The sequence below is a fragment of the Sceloporus undulatus genome, chromosome 4 (genome assembly GCF_019175285.1).
Source record: "Sceloporus undulatus isolate JIND9_A2432 ecotype Alabama chromosome 4, SceUnd_v1.1, whole genome shotgun sequence".
Taxonomy (NCBI): domain Eukaryota; kingdom Metazoa; phylum Chordata; class Lepidosauria; order Squamata; family Phrynosomatidae; genus Sceloporus; species Sceloporus undulatus.
This window is the reverse complement of record NC_056525.1, coordinates 128,521,232-128,536,585: the sequence shown is the minus strand read 5'-3', so window position 1 is coordinate 128,536,585 and position 15,354 is coordinate 128,521,232. Positions and strand designations below refer to the sequence as shown.

Here is a 15,354-nt window from a genome sequence, read left to right as displayed (position 1 = left end):
GAATGTTTAAGAAGCTCCACCTGATGCACAATTTTCCCTAGTCACTCATAAATTGAAATAACTGTATGAGTTGTTAAAAGACACTGTTTTGTCGCAAAGGCAGGAGGATTTAATTGTTACTTTGTAAATTGTTTCTTCTCGGTATCTGGCAGTTTCTCCCACACAGACTCATTTATTTATTATTTATTTATTTAACTCCAAGGGCACTCCTTCATGAGAAACAGCCGCTCATTCCCGGGAGATACTTAAAGGCTCATTTTCTTTATCCAACACAAGGAAGTTGTTAGCAGTTGGAATTGTAAACTTCAAATTTAAGTTTACAGGTGTAGTTGAAATACAGTTTCCTCATTAGCAAGTAAGTTATCGATCTTAAGCTGTTTAGAAGCTTTATTATGCTTGTTTATACCAGGGCTTGTTCTAAGGCGTTTTTTGTTGCCTGTATCAGTAACTTCACCAAAACACTGGGAGAGCAACAGTGAACAGTCTATTAGTCATAGGTATTTATGCCCCACTGGAGGATAAGGAGAAATTATTTAGAAATATTCAAGATTACATACTTGAACAAAAACCAGATAATGTAATAATATTAGGGGACTGGAATAGGGTGACAGATCCCAGGAGTGACAGATCTGAAAACATCAGGAAAAATATAATAAAACACAATGTGGTAAATTGCCTAAAATAGTATTTGAAATGATGAATAACTGTGCGTTAGAAGACACATGGAGATATAAAAATGGGACAGAAAAAGGATACACATTTTTTTTCCAGACAGACACAAAACTATGTCTAGGATAGACATGTTAATTGTATCAAAAACATTATCAAATATAAAAGAAGTAGAGATTTTACCTAAAACTACATCAGACGATAATCCAGTAAAGTTAGAATTAAGAGAAAGGAAAAGAGAAAGGTACTGGAGGCTAAATGAAGAATTGCTAAAGGATGAGACAATTGTAAAAAAAAAAAAAATTAAAAAAAAAAGCCAAGGAAGAACTAAAATATTTTTAATAGAAAATAAGAAAGGCAGCATAAAAATAATAATCAGAGATACAGCTAAAGCTATAATAAGAGGGCTGTTCATAAAATGGGGAGCGGAAAAAAGAAAAGCTGTGGAAAAGAGGGTAAAGGACTTAACAAGCCAAATCCGGGGGGGGGGGGGGCTGAGAGAAACACCAACAAATAAGAGGTTAGGATGGGAAATAAAAATATTACAGAAGGAGTTAAACAAGGAACTTTCCAATGAAATAGAAAAAAGCTAAGGAAGTATACGCAACAGCTCTTTGAAGAAGCAAACAAACCTGGAAAATGGTTAGCCCAAAAAATCAGAAAAGACAAAAGAAAAGAGAGCTATAACGGAAATAAGATATAAAGAACAAGTATACAAAGATCAAGACTCCATAAAGAACTGACTTCTATCACCCTTGATTATTTACATATATTCCTCTCTTATAAAGCTAAAATTAGACCTCTAATATTATATAGTATATCTGTATGGGCAACAGCTTTTAACAAGGATTTCAAACTCGGTTCTGCAGGAAATTGTTATCTATTCCGACATGTGTTCATTATTTAACGTTATATGACGAACTTGGCTTGGACTCACTGGAGACCACAGCCTGGTTGATGGCATATAAATATTGGCTTAAAATTCATTATTGTACTCTACATGGGGCAACCCTTATATCAAACCCGGAAGCTATAGATGGTGCAAAACATGGCAGCCAGGCTGGTCACTGGAGTTTCTAGGACCAGCCATATAACACCGGTGTTGAAAGACCTTCACTGGCTGCCTATTCGTTTCCGGGCCCAATATAAGGCGTTGGTGATTACCTATAAAGCCCTAAATGGCTTGGGCCCAGGATACCTGAAGGACCGCCTCTCCTCGTATATTCCGTCCCGCACCCTCAGAACATCCGGGCAGCTATTACTGAAGGTGCCGGGCGCTAGGCTCTCTTCCGTCACAAGGCGGACCTTTTCCATCGCCGCCCCGGCCCTTTGGAACATGCTGCCCGCCGAGCTCTGCTCGACTACCTCCCTGGCCCAATTTAAAAAGGATCTGAAGACCTTTTTATTCCAGCAAGCGTTCCCCCCATAAAAATCCTAAGGGCCTCCCTCCTCTTCCGTGGCCATGAGGATGGGCTAATGGGGCTTTTTATTTTTATTTTTATTGTATAATGCTCTGTCTTGTTTTTAACCTATTGTATGTATAATGTATAATGTATGTAAACCGCTCTGATCCAAGGAAGGCGCGGTATATAAATAAAACTTTTATTATTATTTATTTTATTTATTATAGACCAAATAGATCTAGTTTAATCTGGTTTCTTCTATCTGATAACTATTATACTAAGTGGTCAAAAACCTTTGAAGATAATCTAAAACTAAAGGGTTTAAATTTGGACTCTCTACTCCTATTGACGGAGCAGGAGTGCTTCAAGACAATTAAGGATTGTTTTTTGAGTTGGGAACATAAGAAAATTTATTCTACCTCTCCCAGAGTATGCTCCCCTTTGGTATTTGGCATTCCCCCCTGTTGTGGTGAGATACCAAAGTATTTCCAATCATTGTCCCTTCAGGCTGCGAGGAAAGCCTTCCTCTTTGCAAGACTGAACATCCATCCTTCTTGTGTTACTAAGGGGAGATATATGAAAATTCCATTTGCTAACCGTTTATGTTTTTGTGAAGCATCCCCAGATACCCTACAACATATTGTCTTTCTTTGCCCATTGTATCAAAAACCGAGAAAGAAATTGATAATGAAACTGATGGAAATGAATTACTGTGTAATGGATATAACTCTAGTGCATTTATTGGAGGATTGTAATGAGCAGATTACACGATTGATGTCAAATTTTCTAATGGAGGCAACAAAAATTTGGCACAATTTGAACAGCTGTAGTGCATAGAATAACTTGTATAAGGAAGGAATTTTAAAGTATTCTAGTAAATAATTTTAGTTATAATTTTAATTGTGTATTGTTTTTGAGATGCCTATAAAGGTTATGTGTGATGGTGATATTTACTCCCAATAAGATTAGCTGGGGGGGGGGGGGAAAAAAGAAAAGTTGTTCACTTTGAACAGCAAAATTGACAAGTACAATTTATACAACTTGATCTCCAATTTCCCACACTTAAAGAGAACAAAAGATTTTTAAAAACTATTGTATCTAATTTATATTACATATTTTCTAAGCTACTATACCCACGTTATCTCTCACTTACACAATTGATCCATATCTAACCGATATTATCCTAGAATTATTTCACCCCATTTCTTCTTAATATAATAGATGACTTTACACCAATCTTTTCATCCTTTCACCTTGTTACCCCAAAAGAACTGGAGATCATGCCAACCTTATCACAGAACCTATCCCTGCTCTTGTGTAATGCCAGGTCAGTTAAAAATAAAATCCACATAATACATGATCTGCTTGTGGAGGAGAAGGCTGATCTGGCATGCATTACGGAAACCTGGCTGGCAGATGATGGCTCAGGTCCTCCCAGCTGGGTATTCCGTTAAAGATCAGGTAAGGGGAAGTGGGCGAGGGAGAGGAGTGGCTGTGGTCCATAATAACAACTTCACTTTGACCAGAATACCTGTACAGAAAATGGCCCATATCGAGTGTATTTACCTGAACCTGAAGACTAAGGATAGTCTGGGGATTCTGTTGGTATACCGTCCACCCCGTAACCAAACAGACTCCCTAGCCGAGCTGACACAACTGGTCTCGGAACTGGTGTTGGAGTCTTCTAGGTTTTAAATCCTGGGCGACTTCAACATCCCGCTCGAGGCCAGTTCAACAACTCTCACAAGTGCAGCTTGGGAGTCCATGGTTTCCATGACAAATATGGGCCTATCCTAGATTGTCTTGGGGCCCATGCATTGTACAGATCATACCCTGTATGCGGTCTATTGTACGGAACAGGCATAGCCATGGGCCGAGATAGTTAATATCGTTGCATTGTCATGGATGGATCATTTCCTGATCAAGGTTGGACTGAAGGCCACTGATCTCCCCATTGGGGGTGGAGGACCCATTAAAATGGTCCGCCCTTGAAGGCTGGTGGAACCTTTAGGTTCCAGAAAGCCTTAGAGGGTTCTATGGTTGGTAATGACAGAGATTCTGTCAAAGCCCTGGCTAACACCTGGAATAATGACCTCACCAGGATTATAGACATAATTGCTCCCAAGCGTCCTTTCCAACCTGCTTCAAACCGCAAGCCATGGTACATAGAAGATCTTAGAAGAATGAAGCTGCCTGAACAATGACTAGAGTGCCGCTGGTGGAAAACTTGGTTCATATCTGACAAGACATGGCATAGAGATTTTCTTAAATCCTATCAAGTTCCAATAGATGCAGTGAAGAAGTCATTTTTCTCTGCATCTATTGCATCTGTGAAGTCTTGCCCAGCAGAGCTGTTCAGGGTGGTGAGAGATTTAACACAATTGCCTCCCTCCCTGAACCTTTTATTAGAACCAGCTATAGCTTACTGTGAAGCCTTTAATGATCACTACGCAGGTAAAATCCCTCAGACAAGAGCTGACTTGGACACTGGCTTCGATGCAGAGACGGCAGGATTGGTGTCCAGTAGCTCCATTTACAATATTGTATTGGATCAGTTTGAGTCAGTGAGGACCAATGACGTAGACAAGCTCCTTGGAAAGGTGAAAAAGACAACCTGCTCTGTCAATCCTTGCCCTTCCTGGATTGCTGTCCAGGAAGGTGAAGCTACAAAGATGCTGTTGAAATCAGTAATTAATGCTTCCTTCAGGGAAGGCTGTTTTCCATCAAGCTTAAAAACAGCAGTGGTTAAACCACTATTTAAAAAGCCTTCCCTTGATCCCCTGGACAGAAATAATTACAGAAATCCATACAATCCACCCTGCATTCTCAGGTCCTCTGGGAAGAACATACTACATCCAAAGAAGACCAGATCCACTACTGTTTCCTAGAGGACCTTTTCATCAGCCGCTTCAAAACTGTGGAATGGCTTGCCAGAGGAGATCCGTCAGATTACCACCCTTGACGCCGTCAAGAAGGCAGTCAAGACTGATCTCTTCTGGCAAGCATTCCCTGACTGACTGACCTCCCAAAATAAAAGATAACCCCGTCTGCCCATTGATTTTTTTTACTATCTGTCTATCTTTTAACTGTTTTAACTAATTTTAACTTGAATCTGAAATTTGATTGCCTTTTCTGAATTTGTAATTATTTGTTATATTTTATGTTGATGGTGGGTTGGGGATTGTGAAATTTTATGATTTACTGTATCATATATTTTATTATTTTTATTGTAACCCGCCTTGATCCGCAGGGAGAGGCAGGCTAAAAATAAAGACAGGTTGCACACCTGTAACGTTATTTCTTTGAGTGGTCATCTGCGAATATGTACAAATGGGTTGTACTGCGCCTGTACAGCACTGCTCAGAAAACTTCTGGAATCAGTGGGCAAAGTTAACTTTGCAACTTTTTGGCGGTAGCTCTGCCCATCCCTTATAAGCCCCCTGCATTCCTGCTTTTTCCCCAGTTCCAAAATTTACGCCACGTAAGTGACATGAGAATGAACCAATGAAGAGCAGGACACTGAAGGGAGGACAGGAGGGATTTATATGTATGCACAGATGACCACTCAAAGAAATACCGTTATAGGAATGCAACCTGTCCTCCTTCTTCGTGGTCTCTGCAAATCAAACAAATGGGTTATACTGACAAGCTTCAGCCAGTGGCAGAGAAGTGTCATGACACCAAGTAAGGTTCAAACAAGCTGTGTTTATTAATCACAATAAAATGTTGAACCCAAAATCATGTGCGCTGTGCTTATTAGTTTAATCAAAGCAGTCAACCTGTTCAAGTCAAAGGTAAAACAGTGCATTAGGTCATGCAAGACCTGTATGTAAACCATAGGAATGTTGTAAACCACGTCAACCTGGCAAAAGACATTCCTTTCAACAACATGTAAACAAAGGAAATGCAGTGCAATCAATGTAAACCTGAAACCAACACTGCCCTCCCAAAAGCTGCGTCCACTTCTCCTGCAGACCGAGAGGCCAAGAAGGTTGACGGCCTAGCAAAGAAAGCCTATTCCTCTTCCGTTCTGGGACTCAGGGTTGCACCCGGACTCCATGCAGAGTCAGCCCGAGTGCTGTGGCAGCTCCCTAGGTGTGTGCAGGTTATTTACAGCCATGCATGCTGGGAGTCCCATCCCCATAAGTCCTGCCCCCATGAGTGACCGGACCAGGTGGCACCAACCCTAAGGACACCACTATCTAAGTCCTCTTGAATTCAGTTCTTATCTTCCAATGTATCAGTCATGCCTCCCAGTTTTGTGTCATCTGTAAATTTGATAATAATTATCTCCATCCCATCATTTAAGTCATTGATAAAAAACAATGTTAAAGTGTAATGACCCTAAGACAGACCCTGATATAAAAGAATTTAAAAGAAAATTATTATAAGATGCTACACCAGTGGTATTATTCACTAAATAGACTGGCTAAAATTTAAAAAGATGGAAAAAGCAAATGTTGGAAGTGTAACAAACAGGAGGGAACACTAGTTCATATCTGGTGAACATGTCCTTTAGCAAATAAGTTTTGGAAGAATATACACAATACAATGCAAACAATGGCGTGGTAGAGATCGCCCCTTTCCCTGGAGGATTGGGGCCCAGGCAGCAATACCGGCAGCCCAGAAGCCCCAATCCAGGGCTACTCCAGGCCATGGAGAAGCGGCAAAATGCTGCTTCCCTGTGGCCTGGAAAAGGGGTGTCCTTGGGGCTTCATGCCCTGGACACCCCTAAGACAGACCCAGAGGCACTCTGAAAAATGATAGTGGTGTATTACAAATAACAATAACAACAAGAAAAGATAATCTTTTCCAGTCTCTAATCAATATAGGTGTCTCCATTATCTTTTGCTTTCTAGGTCACTGATGAAAGAACCAGTGTTCAATGATGACCTGCCAAGCCGTATCCTGTGTGGAGCTGTTACTGTGAAACCACTTATCAAGGAATTTACTGAAACATCTGCCATTTTTGAAGATGGGAGTGTAGAAAAGAATGTTGATATTGTCATTTTTGCAACAGGATACAGTGTTGCATTCCCATTTGTGGACAAGTCAGTGATAGAGGTGTCTGACAACCGTGTCTCTTTGTATAAACATGTTTTCCCCCCACATTTGGAGAAAGCAACATTGGCAGTTATTGGCCTCATCCAGCCCCTTGGGCCAATCATGCCTACTTCAGAGCTGCAAGCCCGCTGGGCTACCAGAATTTTTAAAGGTGAGATTATGGAAGTGATTAACAATCCATTTAATACATTTTAGCACTTCACAGAATATGAAAGGATAGACTCCTTCCTCAAAGAGCTTATGGTTTAAAATTTGACACACAGGAAGCAAGAGAGAAAGTAGATGGAAATGGAGGTAGCGAGGGTAAGCAGGAAAGCAATACATTGTCCAAAGGGTGCTCAACAATGGCTCCTTTTCATTCTGGAGAGAAGTGACCAGTGGGGTCGCACAGGGCTCTGACCTGGGCCCAGTGTTATTCAACATCTTTATCAATGACTTGGATGACAGAATTGGGGTCATATTTGCAGATGACACCAAATTAGGAGGAATAGCTAATACAGTGGGCCCTCCTTATATGCGGATTTGCCATGCATGGATTTGAGTATACGCGCATGGAAAATCCGGGAAATTGTCCCCAATGGCGGTGCGCGTGCATTGCCATTGGGGACAAAAGTCCCTTCCCTACCTTCTCCCCAACTCTTTCTTTCCCTCCCTCCCGCCTTACCTTTCTTCGTGGCCGCTGCCTGGGCCTCCTTCCTGGCACGGCTGGAGTGAAGGCCGGGTGGGGGTTTTGGAGACCAAGAAGCCTCCAGCCTGCCACCTGGCCCTTCCGCAGCCTTGGCGGAGGAGCAGCACCAGAGGCCTCCTCGGCCTCCTCTCCACCACCACCTCTGCACAGGGGCCATGTGGCAGACTGGAGGCCAAGAGGACTCCAACCTCCCCCCACCCAGCCCTTCTGTGGTGGCTATGGCGGCGAGGAAGCCGAGGAGGCCTCTGGTGCTGCTGCGCTGCTGCCTCAGTCTCCTCACCACCATGGCCAGAGAAAAGGCCGGGTGCTGCTCCTGGAGGCCAAGAGGCCTCCAGGAGCAGCACCTGGCCTTTCCCCCGGAGGTGCCGGTGGTGAGGAGGCGGAGGAGTAGTGCCCTATCATTGTCCCATCATTGTTCCATCATTGAGACAGGATTGCCTGGCATTTTTTATTAACAGGAGTTCACATTTATGCAATGCTGCTTCAATGACAGGATAATGACAAGATCAGCACTGTGAATCAGGATCAGCACTATGAAAGGCTTTTGCGTGATCATTGTCATGAATGAAATAAGGACAGGGGAGTGATCCCATCCCTATCCCATATGTGTATGATAATCTGTGAATTTGAGGAGGAAGTGATGCAGTGTAGTGAGATACCTTCACTGTCCAACTTTTCCTTTCCTTTTTAGGACTGAGTTCTTTGCCTTCAGAGAGCACAATGGTGGCTGACAACATCAAAAGGAATAAGAAGAGAATCAAATGGTAAGTAAAATATCCTATGCTTTATCGTAATCCTCTTCAGACATTGCAAAAACAAGGTGTGGGCATTAAAATGAAAAACCTTCATTATGACAAAGATCAGGTGACTTTGAGACTTGTGAGAGCTACTTACATTTTTTACAAGGCAGTCTGAGGGCTTACTAATTTCTATCCTGGTTTTCTTATCTTGTTAAGTACTACTCTGTTTTAGCAGAGTGCTTCCTGGAAGCATAGCTAACTGCTTTCAAAAGGCAGTTACCAATGCACTTTAGAAGTTGTTTACTGGTAATGTTGCTGTTTTGGAGAGAGAGAAAAAGAAAGAGCGAAAGAGAGAACATCATGAAATGAGTTCCTCGAGGCACTTTGGTAGGGTCTTCAAGTGACACAAAACTCCCAAATGCAGATAAATTCAATGGACTCTGCTTTATCTCTACTTCAAATAAAATGGGAAGATTATATTTATATTGTACATATTCCTTCTTAATCATTTAACCCTGCAGAGAAACCTGTTTTGAGCATTGATAGGGTGTGTAAAATGAAAATTATTTAAAATACTTCCCATTTTTTAAGGGAAGAATGGAGAGAAAATCAGGAAAGCAAACTTGATTTTGGAAACTGGATAGTACCTGATGTTTGCTTGCTTGTTTATTTTTTCTGAATAATACTAATCTAGACAGATTGGTTAATTATTTTAGCACAGTATTTTAACAGAAATTACCTTAACATTCCAGCACATTTTATTTGCTCTGTCATATGAGGGATACTGTATTAAAATGTGAAGCCTATCTTCAGAGTAGAAATTATTAGTTATTTCACTAAATTCTGATGATGGTGATGGTATTGTGAGTTCAAGTCATTTCTGACTTCTGGCAACACTAAGGTGAATGTATCGGAGGGTTGTCATGCCAAGATTTCAGAGCGGGGTTGCTATGGCCTTCATTTGAGGCTGAGACAATGTCCCTTGCCCTAGGTAATCTCAGAGATTTCCACAACCAAGCAGGGATTCAGACTCTGGTCTCCCAGAGTCCTAAATGTCATCCACACAGCAGGAATAATGCAGTTTGATACCACTTTAACTACCCTGGATCAATGCTATGGAATTCTGGAAATTGTAGTTTGTTGTGTAACAAGAGCTCTCTGACAGAGAAAGCTAAATGTTATTATTATTTATTAACATTTATTTATAGAGTGGTGTAAATTTTGCATGGCGCTTTACATAGTAAGGGTCAAATAAAATAAGAATAAAAGAATAAAAATCTGCCAAGTGGCATACAGTCTAAAACAACAACATTATATGATTAAAATATCTCTAAAATAATACTAACTAGTATACAATAAAGACAGAGTAAGCAGCAGATTAACAACCAGTAATTTGGAATGCCTCCCTAAACAAGAATATCTTCAATTTGGCCTTAAAATTAGCCAAGAAAGTAATAGTTCTTAATTGCTCCTTTAAAGCCCTACATGACTTGGGTCCAGCTTACTTGCAGAAATGCCTCCTCTCCTACAATCCACCCTGCACACTCAGGACTTTTGAGAACAATTTACTGCAGCCTAGGAAGACCAGGTTGGCTGAAGTCTCCCAGAGGATCTTCTCATCAGCTGCTCTGAAAGTGTGGAATGACCTGCTGGATGAGATCTGTCATATTACCACCTTGGACACCTTTAAAATGGCAGTCAAGATGGATCTCTTCTGGCAGGATTTCCCAGACTGATGTCCCATCAAATGATACCCCATCTTCCCCTGGTTATCCTACTCCATTTGCCCATTTCAACTGTTTATAATTATTTATTTTAACCATGTAATTTGTATTTGATTGTTATTATTTTGCTGTTGGTGGAGGGGTTGGGATTGTCTAGTTGTTTATTCTGTTGAGTTATGTATTGATTATGTGTTTTTATTTCTTTTATTGTAACCAGCCTATTATTATTATTATTATTATTATTATTATTATTATTATTATTGTGTGGGGAGGAGATTGAGGAGCAACACAGGAGAAGGGGCTGATTCCAGCAAGGGAGAGGGAGACCCTTGACTGGGTCAGAAGACCCATAAGATCCCATAAGAGCCCAATTTGTGTGGAGGGCAGTAAGGAGTAATGAGCATTGGCAAATAAGAGGTTCCAAGCCATGAAGGGCTTTAAAGGTCAGGAGAAGAATTTTATATCAGATTCTGAAAGGAATGGGGTGCCAATAGAGGGATAACAATAAGGGGGTAACATGATTAAAGCGACAGGCAGAGAAAACGATCCTGGCTGCTGAGAGTTGCCCAGAGATTAGGGGGCTAAGGTGGGAAATAGGAAGACCCACTAGCAATGAGTTGCAATAATCCAGGTGTGATATCATCAGTGCATGCACCAAAGTCTTCGCCGTTGAAGCAAATAGAAACAGTCAAATTCTGATGAGATTATAAAGAAAGAATCTGAATGCCTTGGCTGTAGCCTGGATCTGTGGGGTGAACGATAACAAAGAGTCAAATAGGAAACCAAGACTACAGGCCTCATTGACAGATTGAATAGAAATGTCATTCACTGTAATTGACAAAGAACATTGCAAAGAGGGTTGGGTGGGAAGACAAGTAGCTCAGTTTTGGCCATGTTTAGCTTCAGATGCCAGTGAATCATCCACTCAGAGACCGCAACAAGACATGATGACATTCACTGCTCAACTACAATTCACATAATTCCTAGAATGTGTTGAGGTATGGCCTTGGGCAAGTCACACTCTCTCAGCCTCAGAGGAAGGCAATGGCAACCCCCCACTGAAATTCTGGCAAGATAACCTGCACATACATTTACCTTAATGTTGCTGTAAGTCAGAACAACTTTTCTCTTTTGTTTTCTTTCTCCTATTTCTCTTGTTTGTAGAGAAGTAATACCATGATATGTACAGTGGTCATAGAATGATAAAATTGTAAAGTTGGAAGAGACCACAAGGGCCATCCAGTCCAACCCCCTGCTATGTAAGAAATCTCAATCAAAGCATCACCGACAGATTGCCATCAAGCCTCTGTTTAAAGACTTCCAGGGGTCCCTTCCCTTATGCAGGGGATCTGTTCTGCCCCACCCACCCACCCACTCCACATAAGGGGAAAACTGTGTATGCTCACACCCCATTGAAAATAATGGGGCACATGGGTGCTGTGCGGTGCACGCACCATTCATTAAATTCTACCATGGCTTCAGTGTATGCTGAAAGCCACGTAAGTGAAGCCGTGTATGGCATGGGCGCACTGTATATATAAAACTGCAAGACAGATGAATGGAAAGCCATAAAATTCACTTGGGTGGTAAGTATTATTGGTTAATTGCTCACATTTTTCTTTGATTTTTCCTGTTTTTTATTTTTATTTTTCATTCTTTTTCTGTATTGTATTACTTCTCTATTGTAATATATATAAATTCATATGTTCTATGTATTAACCTTTTCTTCTTCTTCTTTTTTGTTTCCTTTATGATCAAAAGTAATACACAGAGACATATATCAAAACTTACAATTTCCAGAATTTCATAACATTAAGCCATGGGAGCTAAAGTAGTGTCAAACTGGATTATTTCTGCAGTGCAGATGCAGCTCTAGTCTGGCTCACAAACTACTACACCATGCTGATTCTCTTCACTATGTTATTCTTGCCCAAATTGATCATCTAGAATAACACTATGTAGTATCTCCAACCTATGATATGTGGTTGTAATTTCTGCTTCTCTGCCTTCTCCACTTCCAAAGGTTTGGCACCAGCCGCAGCCAGTCAATCCAAACAGATTTCATTGAGTACCTGGATGAGCTTGCTTTTGAAACAGGATCAAAGCCAGATCTGTTCTCACTGCTGCTGAGGGATCCCAAGTTGGCCATTACCATCTTCTTTGGGCCTTGTAGCCCATTCCAGTTCCGTCTGATGGGACCAGGAAAGTGGTCTGGTGCCAGAAATGCCATCCTCACCCAAGGGGAGCGGATCATCAAACCCACCAAAACCCGAGTTGTGGACAACTCTGCACACCAATTCTTCCTGCTTAAAATCATCAGTATCATTGTCCTCTTGGCTGCTGTATTTCTGATCTCCACCCAGTAATGCAAGACTGATAACTTGAATTCAGATTGGAATAGTTATGTATGGCACTTCCTCCTATAATGATCAGACTAACTGTGCATCTGCTGAATCACTGCAAGATTCATTGGCCTGTTACAGATTGCCAAAATAAAGCTGCTTCGGGTCTCTTTGGAGGTATGCTGTTTAAATGATGCATGGGTCCTAAGAGTCCGGAGGTCGCGCCAAAGCCACACTCCATTCCTAAGCACTGAAGTGCAGCTTTGGTGCAGCTTCTGGATTCTTAGGATGCATGCAGCATTTAAACAGCATACTTCCAAAGAGACCCAAAGCAGCTTTATTTTGGCAGTCTGTAACAGGCCATTGACTCCAAGGCTGCAGTCAGGCCTCCAGTGCTTTTAGCTTCTGCATATATATTCACAAATGGAAAAAAAATGATTTTCTTTCTTTAATAAATTCTGTAATATGAAGGGTGTGTGCAGAAATACACCAATATATGTCTGTATGTATGCATTTGTAGATATGCTTGTAATTACTGTCTGTTCATCCATCTTTCTATCTCAGAGAGAACAAAAGTCTGAGGATTTTATCACATGCAGAAAATCGGGGACAAGCAGGGGTTTAAACTGTCATTATCCCATGAAAGTTGTATGATCCCGCTGAAGATTTTCATACAACGTCACAATTAAAGAGGACTTATCCCAGCAATAACCAGGTAATAACCACCAATAAATCATTCACAGGGAAATCCTGTGAATGATTTGTTGCTGGTTATTACTTGGTTATTCCCGGGATAGGTCCTCTTTAATCGGGATGTGGGTGAAAATCTTCCTGCGGTCACGTGACTTTCCCAGAATAATGACAGTTAAACCCCTGATTTTCTCCCCAATTTCCCCCCGTGTGATAAAGTCCTGAGTGAAGATTAGCAAGCTGGTGAGCACTGTTGACTAAGAGAGTTCTGTGTAAAACTGATTTCTGGTGGCTTTACAAAATCAACCTAGTGGGTCCCAGAAAGGACCAGACAGAAAAGGGGTAGGCAGCAAGGCCAGGTGGAGATTGGCAGGTACTGAAAAAGACGGTGCTGTTCCTGCAACTGCCACCAGCATTATTGCTCCAGGGGCAGGATCTAGAGGCAATGGGAATAAAACAAATGGTAGTAGCTGAGACCATGCAGTCTGCAGCAATTTTCTTTACACCTTTAAGAAAGATTGGCCACCTTTTTAAAATTAAGTGTATGCACAATCATATGAAAAGCATATTATTCAGTTGAAGAAAGGGAGGGGCAAAGGGATAAAATTTCAAAATGTTTCCTCACAGAATAGTGTAGGGTATTCAACTATCTGTTTTTCTTTTGTTGTTTTGTGCCTTAAAGTTGTTTTCAACTTATGGCAACCCTACAGTGAACCTATCATTGGGTTATCTGGGGCTGAGAGTGTGTGACTTACCCAAGGTTACAAGATGAGTTTTCAAGGCCCTACAATTGCTCATTTTTAATTCTATAAAAATCTCCCACTGAGGCTAAAATGTAACATTTTTTCAGCCCAACTGGAAACCATTTTTGCAGTCAAAGGCAGTGGCCTAGGTCACTTAAGTAATAAGAATTAGAAGTATGAATCAAAGTTCTAAGTTATGTTTCTTCAAGATAAAGTAAACACTCACATTCCAGAGCTGGTATTCCATGTATCTTTCATAGCACAAACAACAAAGAGGCTTATTGAACTTAAGGGTTTTCCCAAGGCATGTCTAAAGCTACAATGGCCAGGAGATGAAGTATTGAAACAGATCAACAAAGTAGGGTTCCATGGCTGAACAGGGATTTGAACCCTCTTAAGAAATGTGCCAAGAAAACCCCATGAAAGGGTTGCCTTAGGGTTGTCGTATCTCACAAACAACTTGAAGGCACACAACAACAAAAATACTTTAAAATCACTGCATAAAACTTCTCATAGCTGAGGTGCTAATGTGGTACACTGGTTTGATGAGGAATAGTATTATATGTCAGGGATGTTTAGACTTGTGAAGAGTTTCAAGACTTAAATTCCAGAAGCAAGGTGGAGAACTTCTGGATTAAAATCAAGGGGGAAAGAAACAACAGGGATGTCATGGTGGAAGTCTACTACAGACCCCCAAGTCAGACTGAGGAATTGGATTATGCCTTTCTGGAACAGATGACCACACTCTCCCAAAGGAGAGATGTAGTAGTGATGGTTGACTTCAACTGTCCTGATATTTGGTGGAAGTCAAACTCAGCCAAAATGTTAACTTCTACCAAATCCCTCACTTGCCTGGAAGACAATTTCATTGTCCAAACAGTGGAAGAGGCAACAAGGGAATCATCTATTTTAGATCTGATCCTAACTAACAGGGATGACCTGGTTAATGAGGTACAAGTCATGGGATCCTTAGGTGGGAGTGATCATGCTCTCCTGGAGTTTGTTATACAGTGGAAGGAGGAGCCAGGCATAGTCAGACACTCATTCTAGATTTTAGTAGAGCTGATTTCAGTAAACATAGGGAAATACTGGGGGTAATCCTGTCATCAGGCATGCTGAAAGAGAAAGGAGTCCGGGATGGATGGGAGTTTCTCAAAAGGGAAATACTGAAGGCACAATTTCAAACAGTTCCAATGAGGAGGGGAAAAGGGAAATGTCTCAAGGAACCAGGAAGGACTTTCAACAGAACTAAGTTTTAGATGAGAGATATATAAGAAATGGAAAAGGGGGG

General features: G+C 41.2%; 1 protein-coding gene across 2 annotated transcripts in view; it reads left to right on the top strand.

Annotated features, from left to right (window-relative positions):
* The window catches only part of LOC121927535 (dimethylaniline monooxygenase [N-oxide-forming] 2-like), a 53,665-nt gene extending 40,797 nt beyond the window's left edge, over positions 1 to 12,868 (top strand). For both annotated transcript variants that reach the window (XM_042461221.1, XM_042461222.1), the window contains exons 6-8: positions 6,932 to 7,287; positions 8,516 to 8,588; positions 12,312 to 12,868. In XM_042461221.1, the coding sequence (XP_042317155.1) occupies positions 6,932 to 7,287; positions 8,516 to 8,588; positions 12,312 to 12,654 (772 nt within the window). In that variant the 3' untranslated portion in view covers positions 12,655 to 12,868. The remainder of the gene's footprint in view (positions 1 to 6,931; positions 7,288 to 8,515; positions 8,589 to 12,311) is intronic.
* Positions 12,869 to 15,354: the final 2,486 nt, after the last annotated feature.